This window comes from Chiloscyllium plagiosum, chromosome 12 (genome assembly GCF_004010195.1).
Source record: "Chiloscyllium plagiosum isolate BGI_BamShark_2017 chromosome 12, ASM401019v2, whole genome shotgun sequence".
Taxonomy (NCBI): Eukaryota; Metazoa; Chordata; class Chondrichthyes; order Orectolobiformes; family Hemiscylliidae; genus Chiloscyllium; species Chiloscyllium plagiosum.
The window spans coordinates 86517436-86535191 of record NC_057721.1 but is presented as its reverse complement, the minus strand read 5'-3'; the positions used below and the strand labels follow the sequence as shown (position 1 = coordinate 86535191).

Below are 17756 nucleotides of genomic sequence, written 5' to 3'. Positions count from 1 at the left end.
ACCATACCCCACCCCTGCCCATACCCGTTTGTAGAGGTCCCACCTACCTGGATAATTGGGGCTCATTGTAGGGTAGATGGGACCTCTACAAACAGGATGATCCACACCTGAACCAGAGGGGTACCAATATCCTGGAGGAGAAATTTGCTAATGCTCTTCAGGAGGGTTTAAACTAATTCAGCAGGGAGCTGGGGACCTGAATTATAGTTCCAGTGGCCAGGAGGTTGAGAGCAAAGGGGTTTCAAGGTTGCAAGAGTTCATTCGCAAGCAGGAAGGTGGTTTGAAGTGCATCTTCTTCAACTCCAGGAGCAGGAATAAGGTGGGTGAACTTGCAGCAAGGGTTGGTACCTGGGATTTCGATGTTGTGGCCATTTCGGAGACATGGGTAGAGCATAAGACCATAAGACATAGGAGTGGAAGTAAGGCCATTCGGCCCATCGGGTCCACTCCGCCATTCAATCATGGCTGATGCGCATTTCAGCTCCACTTACCAGCGTTCTCCCCGTAGCCCTTAATTCCTCTAGACAACAAGAATCTATCAATCTCGGCCTTGAAGACATTTAGCGTCCCGGCTTCCACTGCACTCCGTGGCAATGAATTCCACAGGCCCACCACTCTCTGGCTGAAGAAATGTCTCCGCATGTCTGTTCTGAAATGACCCCCTCTAATTCTAAGGCTATGTCCACGGGTCCTAGTCTCCTCGTCTAACAGAAACAATTTCCTAGCATCCACCTTTTCCAAGCCATGTATTATTTTGTACGTCTATATTCAATCTCCCCTTAATCTTCTAAACTCCAACGAATACAATCCCAGTATCCTCAGCCGTTCCTCACATGTTAGACCTGTCATTCCAGGGATCATCCGTGTAACCAGCCCACTCTCCCTTCCTGCCATCGCAGGAATCCGTCTGGGAAACGTTTGCTGTGCTCTCTCCATCAGCAGAACATCCTTCCTAACAAGGAGACCAAACCTACACACACTACTCCCGGGGGTGGTCTCACCAAGACCCTCTGCAATTGCAGGAAGACATTAATGTTGCTCCAAAATGAGATAACGAGAGTCCAGAGACAGTATATTCCTGTTAGGGTGAAAGGGAAGGCTGGTAGGTATAGGGAATGCTGGATGACTGAAGAAATTGAGGGTTTGGTTAAGAAAAAGAAGGAAGCATATTTAAGGTATAGACAAGATAGATCAAGTGAATCCTTAAGAGTATAGAACCTTTTATCCCACCTCTCTGCCTTCTGTTAGACAGCCAATCCTCAATCCATCCCAGCAGCTCACCTCGAACACCATGGGCCCTCACCTTGCTCAGCAGCCTCCCGTGTGGCACCTTATCAAAGGCCTTTTGAAAGTCTAGATAGACCACATCCACTGGGTTTCCCTGGTCTAACCTACTTGTTACCTCTTCAAAAAATTCCAACAGGTTTGTCAGGCATGGCCTCCCTTTACTAAATCCATGTTGACTTGTTCTAATCAGACTCTGCTCTTCCAAGAATTTAGAAACCTCATCCTTAATGATGGATTCTAGAATTTTACCAACAACCGAGGTTAAGCTGATTGGCCTATAATTTTCCATCTTTTGCCAGGAATGGTTGTTGCAGGTTCCAGGATTTAGATGTTTCAGTAAGAACGGAGAAGATGGTAAAAGAGGGGGGAGGCATGGCATTGTTCATCAAGGACAGTATTACAGTGGTAGAAAGGACGTTTGAGGACTCATATACTGAGGTAGTGTGGGCTGAGGTTAGAAACAGGAAAGGAGAGGTCACCCTGTTGGGAGTTTTCTATAGGGCTCCAAATAGGTCTAGAGTTGTCAAGGAAAGGATAACAAAGATTATTCTGAATGGGAGTGAGAGTAACAGAGTAATTGTTATGGGGGTCTTTAACTTTCCAAATATTGACTGGAAATAAGATAGTTCAAGTAGTTTGGATGAATCAGTTTTTGTCCATTGTGTGCAGCAGGGTTTCCTGACACAGTACGTAGATAAGCCAACAAGGGGCAAGGCCACACTGGATTTGGTTCTGGGTAATGAACCTGGCCAGGTTTATAGCATGTTGGTATCAGTTCTTTCATATCTAAGTCGCATTTTTTTTAAAAAAACGTTCACTTGAGAAAGTAACTTTAACAATTGGTGTTATGACGGCCCAGATAATGTATTGAAGGTGCGAGGTGCCCTGTGTGAGACTGTGCCACAATGGTCAGATTGATTTTAATCTAAAAAAACAGATTTACAGAATCTTACATGGATTCATGCAGTTTTTGAGCAAAGTAAAATGTAATTCTGCAAGTACAAATTCACCCCACAAACTTGTGTGTGTGTCCATCTGTGTGTGTGTGTGTATATAGTGAAATGGGGTCACCTGTAGTGTGACATGAAGCCAAGGTCCCAGTTGAAGCCATCCCCATGGGTACTGAACTTAGCTACCAGCCTTTGCTCGGTCATTTTTGCCTGAAACATTGATTTTCCTGCTCCTCCGATGCTGCCTGACCCCCATTTTTCATTGTTGCCTGTCCCGAAGTCTGCCATGAAGGACGGTCACGCGAAAGTCCGAGGTCGAATATCCCGGACCGCTGAAGTGTTCCCTGACTGGGAGGGAACACTCCTGTCTGTTGTTTGTTGTGCTGTGCCCATTCATCCGTTGCCGTAGCCTCTGCTCGGTCTCATCAATGTACCATGTCCCAGGACATCCTTGCCCACAATGTATGAGATAAACAACATTGGCCAAGTTACATGAGTACCTGCCACATACGTGGTGGGAGGTGTCCCAACACATAATAGTGGTATCCATGTCGACACTGACACGTCTTGCAGCGTCTACTGTGACAAGGTTGTATGGTATTATCCCGGAAGCTGGGCAGTTTGCTACGAACAATGATCTCTTTGAGGTTTGGTAGCTGTTTAAAGGCAAGCAGTGGAGGTGTGGGGAAGGTCTTGGTGAGGTGTTCATCCTCATTGATAATGTGTTGCAGGCTGTGAAGAACATGGTGTAGTTTTTCAGCTCCTGAGAAGTACTGAACAACGAAGGGTACCCTGTCAGTTGCAGCTCATGTCCATCTCCTGAAGAGGTCATTACGGTTCCTCACTGTGGCACGTCAGAACTGGCGGTCCATGGGTGAAGCATCGTACCCCGTTCTTATGAGGGCATCCCTGAGTACTTCCAGGTGTCCGTCATGTTCCTCCTCATCTGAGCAGATCCTGTGCATGCGTAGGGCTTGTCCATAGGGGATTGCAGTTTTAATATGTTTCAGGTGGAAGCTGGAGAAGTGTAGTATTGTGAGGTTGTCTGTGGATTTGCAGTAGAGTTTGGTGCTGAGGTGCCTGTCTTTGATGGAGACGCATGTGTCCAAGAATGAGACAGATAGTAGAGAGTAGTCTATGGTGAGTTTGATGTGGGATGAAACTTGTTGATATCACTGTGACTCCTTTCCATAGGTCTAAGAGAATGTCGTCAATGTACCTGGTGTATAGTGTTGGTTGGAGATCAAGCATAGAGAAGTCGTCTTGTTTGAACCAGTGAATGAAGATATTGGCATATTGTGGTGCAAATTTGGTCCCCATGGCTGTTCCATGTGTCTGGATGAAGAACTGGGTTGTAGCGGATTTTGAGAAGATTTGTAGCTCATGTTGAGGTTTTGGACATAGGTTTGCTTGCTGAGCTGGAAGGTTCATTTCCGGACGTTTCATTACCTTACGAGGTAACGTTTTCAGTGGGCTTCAGATGAAGCAATGCTGAAAATTCCTGCTTTCTATTTAGATGTTTGGGTTTACGAAGAACAAAGAAAATTTACAGCCCGTGTTGCCATGGAACAAAAACACATTGAAATTCGGCCAGTTTAAATTATGCTCCAGATACCAAAATCCAATTGAATTTGAATTTTACTGTTCGGGATGACATCAAACCAATGAAATTAGATTAGATTACATTCAGTGTGGAAACAGGCCCTTCGGCCCAACAAGTCCACACCGCCCCGCCGAAGCGCAAACCACCCATACCCCTACATTTACCCCTTACCTAACACTACGGGCAATTTAGCATGGCCAATTCACCTGACCTGCACATCTTTTGGACTGTGGGAGGAAACCGGAGCACCCGGAGGAAACCCACGCAGACACGGGGAGAACGTGCAAACTCCACACAGTTAGTCGCCTGAGGCGGGAATTGAACCCGGGTCTCTGGCGCTGTGAGGCAGCAGTGCTAACCACTGTGCCACCGTGCCGAGGGTTATAAAACCAGACATGTTGAACAGTTAGGGAGAGATCAGCAAAGGGCACCAACAAGTCCAGACTGCTAGCTGAACAGCTCTCTGAAAGGTACCTATCCATTCGAAAAGTTGTGCAGCAGAAGACCAAAGAAAAGACAATGCAGGAGAATACAGAGGAAAAGCTACAGAAGAAAAGCTACAAAGGAGAATTGACAAAGCTGGTTGGTTTTGAAATGTGATTTCTTGTAAATCTTAATCAGGGTTATTATGTTTTAAATCAGACTAGTATTGTAGAGGGGGATGTAAAGGATAGGTTTGAGAGAAAGGAGTTGTGAATAGTTGCTGTTTAAATGTTCTCTGTAGAACTTAAAGAATAAAATTGTAAACTTTTACATTAAATAGTGAAATCTGGGATAGTTTATTGCTTCTTAAAATTTAACAGATTACGGCACAAGGTGAGTTTCTCTGTCAAGGATGGTAAGGACAAGCCAGGGAAATATAGACCAGTGAGTCTGACATCGGTGGCGGGCAAGTTGTTGGAGAGAATCCTGAGGGACAGGGGTACATGAAAAGGCAAGGACTGATTAGGGATAGTCAACATGGCTTTGTGCGTGGGAAATCATGTCTCACAAACTTGATTGAGTTTTGTTTTGAAGAAGTAACAAAGAGGATTGAGGGCAGAGCAGTAGATGTGATCTATATGGACTTCAGTAAGGCATTCGACAAGGTTCCCCATGGGAGACTGATTAGCAAGGTTAGATCTCATGGAATACAGGGAGAGCTAGCCATTTGGATACAGAACTGGCTCAGGTACTGGGCTAATGGTACAATTATTGGCAGTGTAGATGAACAGAGATCTGTACCCATGCACATAGATGCTTGAACGTCGCCACAGGTTGACAGGGTTGTTAAGAAGGCATACGATGTGTCAGCCTTTATCGGTAGATGGATTGAGTTTTGGAGCCACGAGGTCATGCTGCAGCTGTACAAAACTGGAGTGGCCGCACTTGGATTACTGTGTATAGTTCTGGTCACTGCATTATAGGAAGGACGTCAAAGCTTTGGAAAGGGTTCAGAGGAGAATTACGAGGATGTTGCCTGGTATGGAGGGCAGGTCTGATGAGGAAAGACTGAGGGACTTGAGGCTGTCTTTGTTAGAGAGTAAAAGGTTGAGAGGTGACTTAATTGAAACATACAAGATGATCAGAGGATTAGACAGGGTGGACAGAGAGAGTCTTTTTCCTCAGATGGCGATGGCTAGCATGAGGGGACACTGCTTTAAATTGAGGAGGGATAGATATAGGACAGATGTCAGAAGTAGTTTCTCTATTCAGAGAGTAGGAGGAGTGTGGATTGCACTGCTTGCAACAGTAGTAGACTCACCAACTTTAAGGATATTTAAATGGTCATTGGATAAACATATGGATGATAGATATGCAGGATAGATCAACTTCAGATTGGTTCCACAGGTCAGCGCAACATCGAGGTCCAAAAGCCGTGAACTGCGCTGTAAAGTTTTATGTTCTTTATCGCTTAGCTAAATTCTTAAATCTGTCGCCCAGATAATGGAAACAGGTTTTTCTAATAATTAAACTTGCCATAATCCTGCACACCTCTCTCAAATCTCCTCTTAATTTCCCTTGCTTCTTGGAGAACAAACACAGCCAGTCCAATGCAATCTTGTAGCTAAATTCCCTCATCCTGTGAATCTGTTCTGCACACTCTCAAAGATCTTTATCTCCTCTAAAAGCTATGCAACAATTCACAGTCAGACCAGGGAGATACTAATGACTAGCCCACCAGGAAAGAGGAAATGAAGGGTGTGCTAGGGTTGATGGATGGAGAGGACAAACACTACCATGATCTGTACTTTACAGTTTGGATATATGGGCGTGTCAGCTATGACACTGAGCTGGAATTCATGACAGAAGTTGCTGTCACCACCCTCAAAGTGCAGGTGGTACAGGGTCCTGTGGGTTCAGTTTAGCACAGGATAAGCACTTCCTGCTCAAATTAAACCAGTCTCTCACAATTAAAAGGATCATTTTTATTGGAGCTAGCAACGAGCTTCAGGTTCCATTAATATGATAGCTGTTGCTGAAGACCATGGTTGAGGGCTCTTGTGGTGCAATGGTATCACCTCTGGGTTAGAAGGACAGGTTGACTGGAAGATCGACAGAGACATGGAGGAGAACCAGCTGTCCTGCCTCACTCCTTTGAGATCTGAAGTTATCATACCCACACGTCCACATGACCTCATCATAGTGAGTGGTGTTTAAGACACCCCTCAGCATTAACCCTTGCAAATCCACATTCAACAAGTTCCACTTGACAAAAATGAGATTACTACCAACAAGAATACTAATGAAAGAATTCTTTTAGCACAAACTACCCAAGTATTTTAGGAATGCATTGCTGGAGACTGGGCGCTCAGTTAGTTTCACATTGGGAATTTGGAGCCAAATCCATTTCAGATATACCGTCACAGTTTTACAGCACAGAAACAGACCCTTTGTTCCAACTCGGCTGAGCTGAAGTCCATATACACAATATCTACTGCTCTGCCTTCATCAATCTTTGTCATCACTTCAAAGTTAGTGAGACACTATTTCCCACACACACATGCTGACTATCCCTAATCAGTCCTTGCCTTTCCGAATGCACGGATATCTGCCTCTCAGAATCCTCTTGAACAACTTACCCACCATTGACGTCAAGCTCACCCTGGCTTTTCCTTATCACCTTTCTTAGATAATGGCACCACATTAGCCACCCTCCAGCCTTACAGCATCTCACCCGTTGCTGTCGATGATACAAATATATCGACAAGAGGCCCAGCTTTACTACCTTTCCACAAAGTTAGAACATAGAACACAGAACATTGCAGCGCAGTACAGGCCCTTCGACCCTCCATGTTGCATTGACCTGCAGAATTAATCTGCTGCCCATCTAACCGACACCGTTCCATTATTATTCATATGTATGTCCAATGCCCTTAATGTTGGCAAGTCTACTGCATTGCAGGCAGGCCATTCCGCACCCCTACTACTCTCTGAGTAAAGAAATTACCCCGATATCTGTCCTAAGTCTATCACCCCTCATCCTCACATAAGCCTTCCTCTTGACAAGAGCTTCAACTTCTTTAGTAAACCATGGCTCCCTCTCTCGACAACTACCTCCCTGCCTGATAGGTATATACTTATCAAGGACCCACAGTAACTGGTCCTTGATTACGCTCCACATTTCAAGAATGTCCATCCCCTGAAGTTTCCTTCCCGAGCCTATGCATCCTAAATCTTGCGCAATCGCATCATTGTTGCCCATCCCCCAGTTATACCTCTTGCCCTGCAGTATATTTCTATCCCTGCCCATTGCTATTGTAAATATAACCAAATTGTGGTCACTATCACCAAACTGCTCACCTACCTCCAAATCTAACACCTGTTCATTCCCCAGTACCAAATCCAATATGGTATCCCCGCTTGTTGGTCTGTCGACATACGGTGTCAGAAAACCCTCCTGCACACATTGAGCAAAAACTGACTCATTATAGCATTTCCAGTCAATATTGGGGAAGTTCAAGTCCCCCATAACAACTACCCTGTTACTTTCCTCCTATCAAGAATCATCTTTGCTATGTTCCTGGATACATGTGGCAGATCCAAGGGATTTATCTACCTTTATTTGTTTTAAGGCCTCCAGCACCTCCTCTTTTTTAATATGAACTTTTCTCAAGATATCAATATTTATTTCCCCAAGTTCCCTAGCTTCCATGTCCACTGCCTGCAACAGTAGTAGACTCGCCAACTTTAAGGGCATTTAATTTTTCATTGGATAGACATATGGACGAAAATGGAATTGAGTAGATTAGATGGGCTTCATATTGGTTCCACTGGTCGGTGCAACTTCAAGGGCTGAAGGGCCTGTACTGCACTGCAATGTTCTAAACTCTTTTTTTTGTACAGGTTGGTCATTCAAGCTGATACATTATTCCCAAACAGGATCTACACTTCTCTCATTCACATCAACGTTGCTTCTTATGACAATCATCTTAAAACTGAGGCCCTCTGATTTTTGACCCATTTGCCAGTGGGAATGGTTTCTTCCTATTTACTCTGCTCAAGCCTTCATTAATTTTTTTTAAACTCCAGTTAAATTTTCACTTTGCCAAAAAGAGGACAGCTTCCATTTTCCCATATTACTGTTGCTCCTCATAACAGCAGCCATTCTCACGAATCTTTCCTATACTCTCTCTCTAATGTCTTCAATCATTCCAAAATATCTTTGAATGCCTTGTCTATTTACGTAAACTTAGAATAAGGGACAGCAGATTTAAAACAGAGATGAGGAAAAATTATTTCTATCAAAGCGATGTGAATCTGTGGAATTCACGCCCCCAGAATGCAGTGTATACTGAGACATGGAGTAAATTTGAGGAAATAGAGAAGTTTTCAATTCATAATGGCTTCAAGAGTTTTGGAGAGTAAGCATTAAAGTGGAGTTGAAACAAAGATGAGATCAGCCAAGATCTTGTTAAATGATGGAGTAAACTTGAGGAGCTGAATTGCCTTCACCTGCTCCTGGTTCTCATTTTCTATTATGCATCATCCTGATTCTTGGCAACTCTCCTTCAATCCTTCTACTGTTTTTCCAAATTTTCTGGAATGTTCTTCTCCATTAGGAAGCGAACTGTAACAAATCTCCAGTCATACTTCAATTCAAATAAAGGCTGACTATTTCCTCATGACAGAATTCTCTGCAATGGTATCTCCACTTCTAGACTTGGCAGGCTTTTAATGAATCCAACTATCCCAAACCCCATTGCCAGCTGTCTCACACTCAACAGATAGTCAGTTGGTCCACAGTAAGGCAACATTGTTGACAAATACTTTATTGTCATGGCCCAACTCGTATAAAAGCACAGAGAATAGGAAGAATAGGTCACTCAGTCCTTTAAGCCTGCTCTGCCATTCAATATATATGTGGCTGATCATCCAACTCTGTATCCTGTTCCCATTTTCTCCCCACACTTTTTATTCCCTTTAGCCCTATATCTAACTTCTTGACTTGGAGGTGCCAGTGTTGGACTAGGCTGGACAAAGTTAAAAAATACACACCAGGTTATAGTCCAAACCTGTTAGACCATTCCCACTGGCAAATGGGTGAAACATCAGAGGACCTCAGCTTTCAGATGATTGTCAAAAGAACAACATTGATGTGAATGAGAGAGATGTAGATGCTGTTTGGGAGTAATGTATCAGCTTGAATGACCTGTCTGTACAAAAGTAGGTTTTAGAACATAGTTCAAACCTGTTAAGACTATAACCTAGTTTTTTGTGGTTTTTAACTAATTTCTTCTTGAAAACATTCAACTTTTTTTGAACTTAACCTTTTTGTGGAATGGGCGTACCCTGTTACCCTTGGACTGTGAGCATTACCTTCCCCCCCACCCTCACCTGGTTCTGGGCTTCTCGGTCATCAGAAACATTCTACCTGAATGTACCTTGTCCAATCCTGTTAGAATTTTATAGGTTTTGATGAGATTCCCACCATTCTTCTAAACTCTGGTGGATATAATCCTAACTAATCCAGTCCCTCTTCATAAGTCAGTTCTGCCATCTGGAAACAGCATGGTAAACCTATGTATGCCCAACATGGAGTACCTGATGGATAGTTTCAGTAACTCAATGACTCCATGCTTGTGGCTGTAGATTAAAGGAGTGAAGGAGGAAAGATTTCAAAGTATAAATGGTTATAGGAACAAAATAAATAGCATAAAATATAAAAGCAAACAATAAGAGACTTTCATCATACAAACATTGCCCACAGTGGGACGGACAAGGATGAAGGAATGGCGGAGATAACATTTTTCTTTATGCCTTCACGGGCTCTGGGTATCACTAGCAGGACCAGCATGTGTTGCCCACCCCTCGTTTCCCTTAAATGCAGAGGCTTGACAGGCCATTTCAGAGGACAGTTAGGAATCAGCACATGGCTACGGGTCTTCATATACAAGTCAGACCAGGTAAGGGCTGCAAATTTACTACACTAAAGGACATCAGTAATCCAATGTCCTTAAAAATTGTTTCACTTTAGTTTTGTCTCAACAATGACAACAAAAATATTGCTTCTGTATTTGAAGTGAAACAGAATTGCCTCTAAAGTAGCAAAATTCAAGGTGGATTCAGGCATAATTTTGATCAGTATATTCTCACTCACCTATACATGCAGACAAGAACCAAGAACATCATTCCAATTTTGTAAACTCGCTGAGCTGCATCCTGGCTGAAGAGGAGGTCAAAACTTTGCAGCAGAACATGCCATGTGATTGCTAAAGATAGAATCAGAAAAAGAGGCCTTCTCAAAATTGGGTGGGAATGATGAATAGAAGTTGCAGTGGTAGAAGTTGCAGTGGGGGAATTTGTTTGGGAACAGTGATCACAATTCTGTAAGTTTTAGAGTGCTCGAAGACAAAGATGAGAGTGGTCCTAAGGGAAGAGTACTAAACTGGACCAAGGCCAATTATATCAAAATTAGGCAAGAGCTGGGAAATGTGGATTGGACACAGCTATTTGAAGGGAAGTCCACATTTCATATGTGGAAGATTTTCAAAAGGTAGGTTAAAGATAGTGCAGGATAGGCACGTCCCATTGAAAAGAAGTGATAGGAAAGGCAAGCTTTGTGAACCGTGGGTGACAGGAGAAACTGTACGACTAGCCAAGAGGAAAAGGGACGCTTACATTAAGTTCAGGCAGTTAAGAACAGAATGGGTCCTGGAGGAATATCGGGAGAGTAGGACTAGTCTTAAGCGAGGAATCAAGCGAGATAAAGGGGTGATGAAATAACTTTAGCGAGCAGAATTAAGGAGAATCCCAAAGCATTTTATTCTTATATAAGAACATCTCTATGACTCTAAGAAGCAAGCGGGTAACTAGAGAAAGGATTAGTCCACTAAAGGATAAGGAAGGAAGGCTGTGTGTCGAATCTGAGAGAATGGGTGAGATTCTGAATGATTACTTTGCATCAGTGTTCACTGAGGAGAGATACATGATGAATGTTGAGATTAGAGATAGAAGTTTGATTACTGTGGATCACGTTGATATAAGTAGGGAAGATGTGTGGGGTAGGCTAGAGGTTATTAAGGTGGACAAATCCCCAGGACCAGATGGGATCTACCTCGGGTTGCTGAGGGAGGTCAGAGAGGAAATAGCTGGGGCCATGACAGATATCTTTGTAGCATCCTTAAAGACAGGTGAAGTGCTAGAGGACTGGAAAGTTGCTCATGTTGTCCCCCTGTACAAGAAGGGTAGTAGGGATATTCTGGGTAAATACAGACCAGTGAGCCTGATGTCAGTGGTGGGAAAGTTGGAGAAGGTACTGAGGGATAAAATCTATTTATTTTTGAAAAGAATGGGCTTATCAGTGATAGGTAACATGGTTTTGTGTAGGGGAGATCGTGCCTTACCAACTTAATAGAGTTCTTCGAAGAAGTGACCAAGTTGATAGATGAAGGAAGGGCTATTGATGTCATATACATGGACTTTAGTAAGGCATTTGATAAGGTTCCCCATGGTAAACTAATGGAGAAAGTGAAGTCACATGGTGTGCAGGGTGTTCTCGCTAGATGGATAAAGAACTGGTTGAGCAACAGGAGACAGAGAGTAGTAGTTGAAGGGAGTTTCTCGAAACGGAGAAAACTGACCAGTGGTGTTCCACATGGATCAGTGCTGAGGCCACTGTTGTTTGTAATATACATAAACGATCTGGAAGAGGGCTCTGTTGGTATGATCAGCAAGTTTGCAGATGACACAAAGATTGGTGGAGTAGCAGAAAGCATCAGGAACTGTCAAAGAATACCGGAGAATATAGACAGACTGGAAAGTTGGGCGGAGAAGTGGCAGATGGAGTTCAATCCAGACAAATGTGAGGTGATGCATTTTGGGAAGTCTAATTCTAGAGCGAATTATACAGTAAACGGAAGAGCCTTGGGAAAAGTTGATGAGCAGAGAGATCTGGGAGTTCACTGAAGGTGGCTGCACAGGTGGATAGAGTGGTCAAGAAGGCATATAGTATGCTTGCCTTCATTGGACAGCATATTGAGTATAAGAGCTGGCAAGTCATGTTAAAATTGTACAAGACATTGGTTCGGCCACATTTAGAATACTGTGTACAGTTCTGGTCACCACATTACCAAAAGGATGTGGACGCTTTGGAGAGGGTGCAGAGAAGGTTTACGAGGATGTTGCCTGGTATGGAAGGTGCTAGCTATGAAGCGAGGTTGAGTAGGTCAGGATTGTTTTCATTAGAAAAAACGAGATTGAGGTCTACAAAATCATGAAGGGTATAAACAGGGTAGATAGAGATAAGCTTTTCCCAGTGTGAAGGATTCAACAACGAGAGGTCACACTTTCAAGGTGAGAGATGGAAAGTTTAAGAGGGATACACGCAACAAGTACTTTACACAGAGGGTGGTGGGCGTCTGGAACGCGTTGCCAGCAGAGGTGTTAGAGACAGGCACGGTAGATTCATTTAAGATATGTGTGGACAGATGCATGAGTAGGTGGGGAGTAGCGGGATACAGATGCTTAGGAACTGAGCGACAGATTTAGACAGTACAGTTGGATCAGCTCAGGTTTGGAGGGCCAAAGGGCCTGTTCCTGGGCTGTAAATTTTCTTTGTTCTTTGTTCAAACCATTTTGTGCCTTAATGTGATGTATTTAAGTGTGGGGAAATAATGTCTGATACGTGAATACTGCATTTAGTTTGATGTTCGGAGATCCAGATAATCTCCCAGTTAAATCAGTGGAATGTGAGAGAGAAGTGACACACCTGTTAACATGCTACTGAAAAGCATTGCAGGAAAGTAATGATGATAATACAGGATTCGGCCCATCAGGTAGAATGGTACATAATGGAGCAACCAGCCCAGCAGAACCTGTCTGGCTCCATTCTGAACAATACCAGCACGCTCTGAAACAAGATAAATCTGTGTTACTGACTGTTTTGCCTTCTGTATGTGTCACACAAATACAGTATGCCCTCTAATCACTCCAAACAACAAATTGCATTTATATAGGTCTACAGTGTGGAAGAATGTTGGCACTTAACTCCTTCACATTTGCTAAATTACACTGGAATATTGTGTGCAATTCTAGTCTCCCTCCTACAGGAAGGATGCTGTGAAACTTGAAAGGGTTAAAGATTTATAAGGATGTTGCCAAGTTGGAGGATTTGAGCTATAGGGAGAGGCTGAACAGGCTGGTACTTTTTTTCCTGGAGTGTCAGAGACTGAGGAGTGACCTTATAGAAGTTCGTGAGGGGCATGGATAGGGTAAATAGACAAGGTCTTTTCCCTCGGGTTGGGGAGTCCAGAACTAAAGGGCATAGGTTTAGGGTGAGAGGGGAAAGATTTAAAAGCGACTTAAGGGGCAACATTTTCACGCAGAGGGTGGTATGTGTATGGAATGAGCTGCCAGAGGAAGTGGTGGAGACTGGTACAATTACAACAATTAAAAGGCATCTGGATGGGAACATGAATAGGAAGAATTTAGAGGGATAGGGGCCAAGTGCTGGCAAATGGGACTACATTAATTTAGGATATCTGGTCAGCATGGACAAGTTGGACTGAAGGGTCTATTTCCATGTTATACATCTCTGATCAGCAGAAATTTTCTGCAGTTAAAGAGTGGGAAGATTAAGTAAATTGCTTCCCATCCTCATTTTAAACTCCATTCCCTGGCTCCATCATTTATCAGCAGTGAGAGATTGTCTGTTTGTTCACAGAGTTAGAAGTGTACAGCACTTTGGTCCAATTTGTCAATGCCGACCAGATATCCCATTTCCCAGCATATGGTCCATATTCCACTAAACCCTTCCAAATCATACACTCATCCAAATGACTTTTAAATGTTGTAATTGTACCAGCTTCCACCACTTCCTCTGACAGCTCATTCTATATACACACCACCCTCTGCACAAAAAGTTGTCCCTTAGGTCCCTTTTAAATATTGCCCCTCTCACTTTAAATCTGTGCCCTTTAGTTTTGGATTCCCCCACCGTGGAGAAAAGACCCTGGCTATTCATCCTATTATTAATTTTATAAATCTCTATAAAGTCACCCTTTAGTCTCAGACGCTCTAGGCAAAGTAGCCCCAACCTGTTCAGCCGCTCCCTATAGCTCAAACCCTCCAATCCTAGCAACATCCTTGTCAATCTATTCTGATGACTTCAGTTTCATATTTAATTGAGTTCCTGAAAAATATTGGGAATATATAGACACAGGGAGAAAGTGGGGACTGCAGATGCTGGAGAGTCAGAGTCGAAAAGTGTAGTGCTGGAAAACCACAGGGGATTAGGCTGCATCAGCGCGAGCAGCAGCGAAGGTAAGACCGTTTGGTTTTAAAAGTACTTACCGGTAGCGGGCAGCGGTGTTTTTTTTTTCTCTTTCACTCTCTCTTCACAGAAAGAGCGGGAGCACCAGGGGGAAGTGACGACGACCAGAGGGGCAGCCGGGAAGGAAAGCGGTGAGTATTTATACTCACCCTTCAAAGCCGTCGGTCATTTCCAGTGCGAGCAGCAACGAAGGTAAGACCGTTTGGTTTTAAAAGTGCTTACCGGTAGCGGGCAGCGGTGTTTTTTTCTCTTTCACTCTCTCTTCACAGAAAGAGCGGGAGCACCAGGGGGAAGTGACAACGACCAGAGGGGCAGCCGGGAAGGAAAGCGGTGAGTATTTATACTCACCCTTCGAAGCCGTCGGTCATTTCCAGTGCGAGCATCAGCGAAGGTAAGACCGTTTGGTTTTAAAAGTGCTTACCGGTAGCGGGCAGCAGTGTTTTTTTTTTCTCTTTCACTCTCTCTTCACAGAAAGAGCGGGAGCACCAGGGGGAAGTGACAACGACCAGAGGGGCAGCCGGGAAGGAAAGCGGTGAGTATTTATACTCACCCTTCGAAGCCGTCGGTCATTTCCAGTGCGAGCAGCAGCAAAGGTAAGACCGTTTGGTTTTAAAAGTACTTACCAGTAGCGGGCAGCGGTGTTTTTTTTTCTCTTTCACTCTCTCTTCACAGAAAGAGCAGGAGCACCAGGGGGAAGTGACGACGACCAGAGGGGCAGCCGGGAAGGAAAGCGGTGAGTATTTATACCCACCCTTCGAAGCCGTCGGTCATTTCCAGTGCGAGCAGCAGCGAAGGTAAGACCGTTTGGTTTTAAAAGTACTTACCGGTAGCGGGCAGCGGTGTTTCTTTTTCTCTTTCACTCTCTCTTCACAGAAAGAGCGGGAGCACCAGGGGGAAGTGACGACGACCAGAGGGGCAGCCGAGACACGGAAGCAGTTAGTGTAAGCTTACCTGGGTAGGTTTTTTTCCCCCTTTAAAAGCGCGAAGGAATTTCTCTTTCACTCTCTCTTCACAGAAAGAGCGGGAGCACCAGGGGGAAGTGACGACGACCAGAGGGGCAGCCGGGAAGGAAAGCGGTGAGTATTTATACCCACCCTTCGAAGCCGTCGGTCATTTCCAGTGCGAGCAGCAACGAAGGTAAGACCGTTTGGTTTTAAAAGTACTTAACGGTAGCGGGCAGCGGTGTTTTTTTTTCTCTCTCTTCACAGAAAGAGCGGGAGCACCAGGGGGAAGTGACGACGACCAGAGGGGCAGCCGAGACACGGAAGCAGTTAGTGTAAGCTTACCTGGGTAGGTTTTGTCCCCCTTTAAAAGCGCGAAGGAGAAGAACCCGAGGCACTACACGGGTAGTGCCCCCCACCTGCCCTCCTCCTCTAACCTAATAATAACACCTGTTGTGGTAAGTAGGTAAGTGCTGAATTTTGCTTGTTGTATTCTTTAGACCAGTGTTTTTTTAAAATAAAAGTTAGCTTTAGAGGGATGGCAGTGAAGGCAGTGCAATGTTCCTCCTGCAACATGTATGAGGTGAGGGATGCCATCGACGTCCCTGCCGATTACACTTGCAGGAAGTGCACCCACCTCCAGCTCCTCCAAGACCGTGTTAGGGAACTGGAGCTGGAGTTGGATGAACTTCGGATCATTCGGGAGGCAGAGGGGGTCATAGATCAGAGTTACAGGGAAGTAGTAACTCCAAAGATGGCAGATAGATGGGTGACAGTGAGGGGGACTGGGAGAGCAAACCGGTGCTCCGGTTTCCTCCCACAGTCCAAAGATGTGCAGGTCAGGTGAATTGGCCATGCTAAATTGCCCGTAGTGTTAGGTGAAGGGGTAAATGTAGGGGTATGGGTGGGTTGCGCTTCGGCGGGTCGGTGTGGACTTGTTGGGCCGAAGGGCCTGTTTCCACACTAAGTAACCTAATCTAATCTAATCAAACAGGTATTTCCTGTTCCCTATCTCTATAATATTAATAAAGCCATTTAAAGAAGCAAACAAATACTGGTAACAATTTACATACAGAGAAATTTTAACAAGGAAGAAAATCACGTGAAACTTGTATAGAACTTTGGTTAGGTCATATGGAGTACTGTTCATAATTATAAAAAGTACATTAAAGCTGCAAGAATATTTATAAAGATGAGACCAGAACTGAGAGGTTAAAACAATCAGAAAATAATTAAGAATGTAGCTCTCAAAAACCAGGCTGAGAGGTGATCTGATAGGGGCTTTTAAAGTGTAATGGTTTGGTTGGTTTCATTAGTAGGGAATTCAAAATCTAGAGAATATAAAGTAAAATTATGAATAAATTCAATCAGGAATTCAGAGAAATGTTTTCATCTAAAGAATGGTAGGAATGTGGAATACGATACCATAAGGAGTGGTTGAGGTGACTACTGTAGAAGTATTTAAAACAAAGTTAGGTAAGTAAAAGGACCAGAAAAAAACATAAAAGAATAGAGCTTTGTAGAGATAGAGGGCTGACAGGAAACTCTTGCAGAGCAGAAAATTAACATAGACCAGTAAGGCTGAACGGTTTGTGCGTGCGCTGTGGTCTCAAAAAACTTGTTGCAAAGCATTGGATGAGAATTTTCACTTTCGTTCTTAGCAGTTTAGTCAAAATCAGAAGTATTGAAATAACCTTCAGTGACACATTGTTGCTTCAGTTTGGATTGCATGCTTATAACTTGAAACAGATGAATTCCCAATCTTCTGTTTCAGGTCCCAAACTACTGACATACTGACGATGTTGCACTGAGAGTGCTCATTGTCGACAAAAAGTGTCATTTCTCACTATTATTACTTGAATGAACATAAATCCCACTTGAACGTACAAGTAAAATAAACAATTCCAACAGTGAAGAGTTATTCTAACATTTTAGTTTGTTAATATGAAATGCGGATTCCTAGTTATATTCAATGAGGAACGCTGACTGAGGCAATGAGCAGAACAAAAATTAGCTTTAGCTGATCCATCTGTGCCTGCAGCAGTCAGCACGTGCTGGAACAGCCAAATGTCATGGCTAGACAGGAGGCTGAACAGCTGTCACTCCCTTAATTGCTGCTGAACAGACATTACTACTGCCTTGCACAGACTTTTCCTAACCTTGGCTAAAGGAAAAAGAACAAAAGTGCTTCAGCTAATTTTCAAAGGACAACTTCCCATAGG

The 17756-nt window shown here is 43.8% G+C and overlaps 1 protein-coding gene across 4 annotated transcripts in view; it reads right to left on the bottom strand.

Moving 5' to 3' along the window:
* pomt2 (protein-O-mannosyltransferase 2) overlaps window positions 1-17756 on the bottom strand; it is a 230678-nt gene that overhangs the window by 10445 nt on the left and 202477 nt on the right. For 3 of the 4 annotated variants that reach the window (XM_043701476.1, XM_043701477.1, XM_043701475.1), the window contains exons 19-20: window positions 13031-13171; window positions 10421-10532 (exon numbers count right to left, since the gene is read on the bottom strand). In XM_043701476.1, coding sequence (XP_043557411.1) covers window positions 10421-10532; window positions 13031-13171 — 253 coding nt within the window. The remainder of the gene's footprint in view (window positions 1-10420; window positions 10533-13030; window positions 13172-17756) is intronic. The other variant, XM_043701478.1, reaches the window with a different exon arrangement.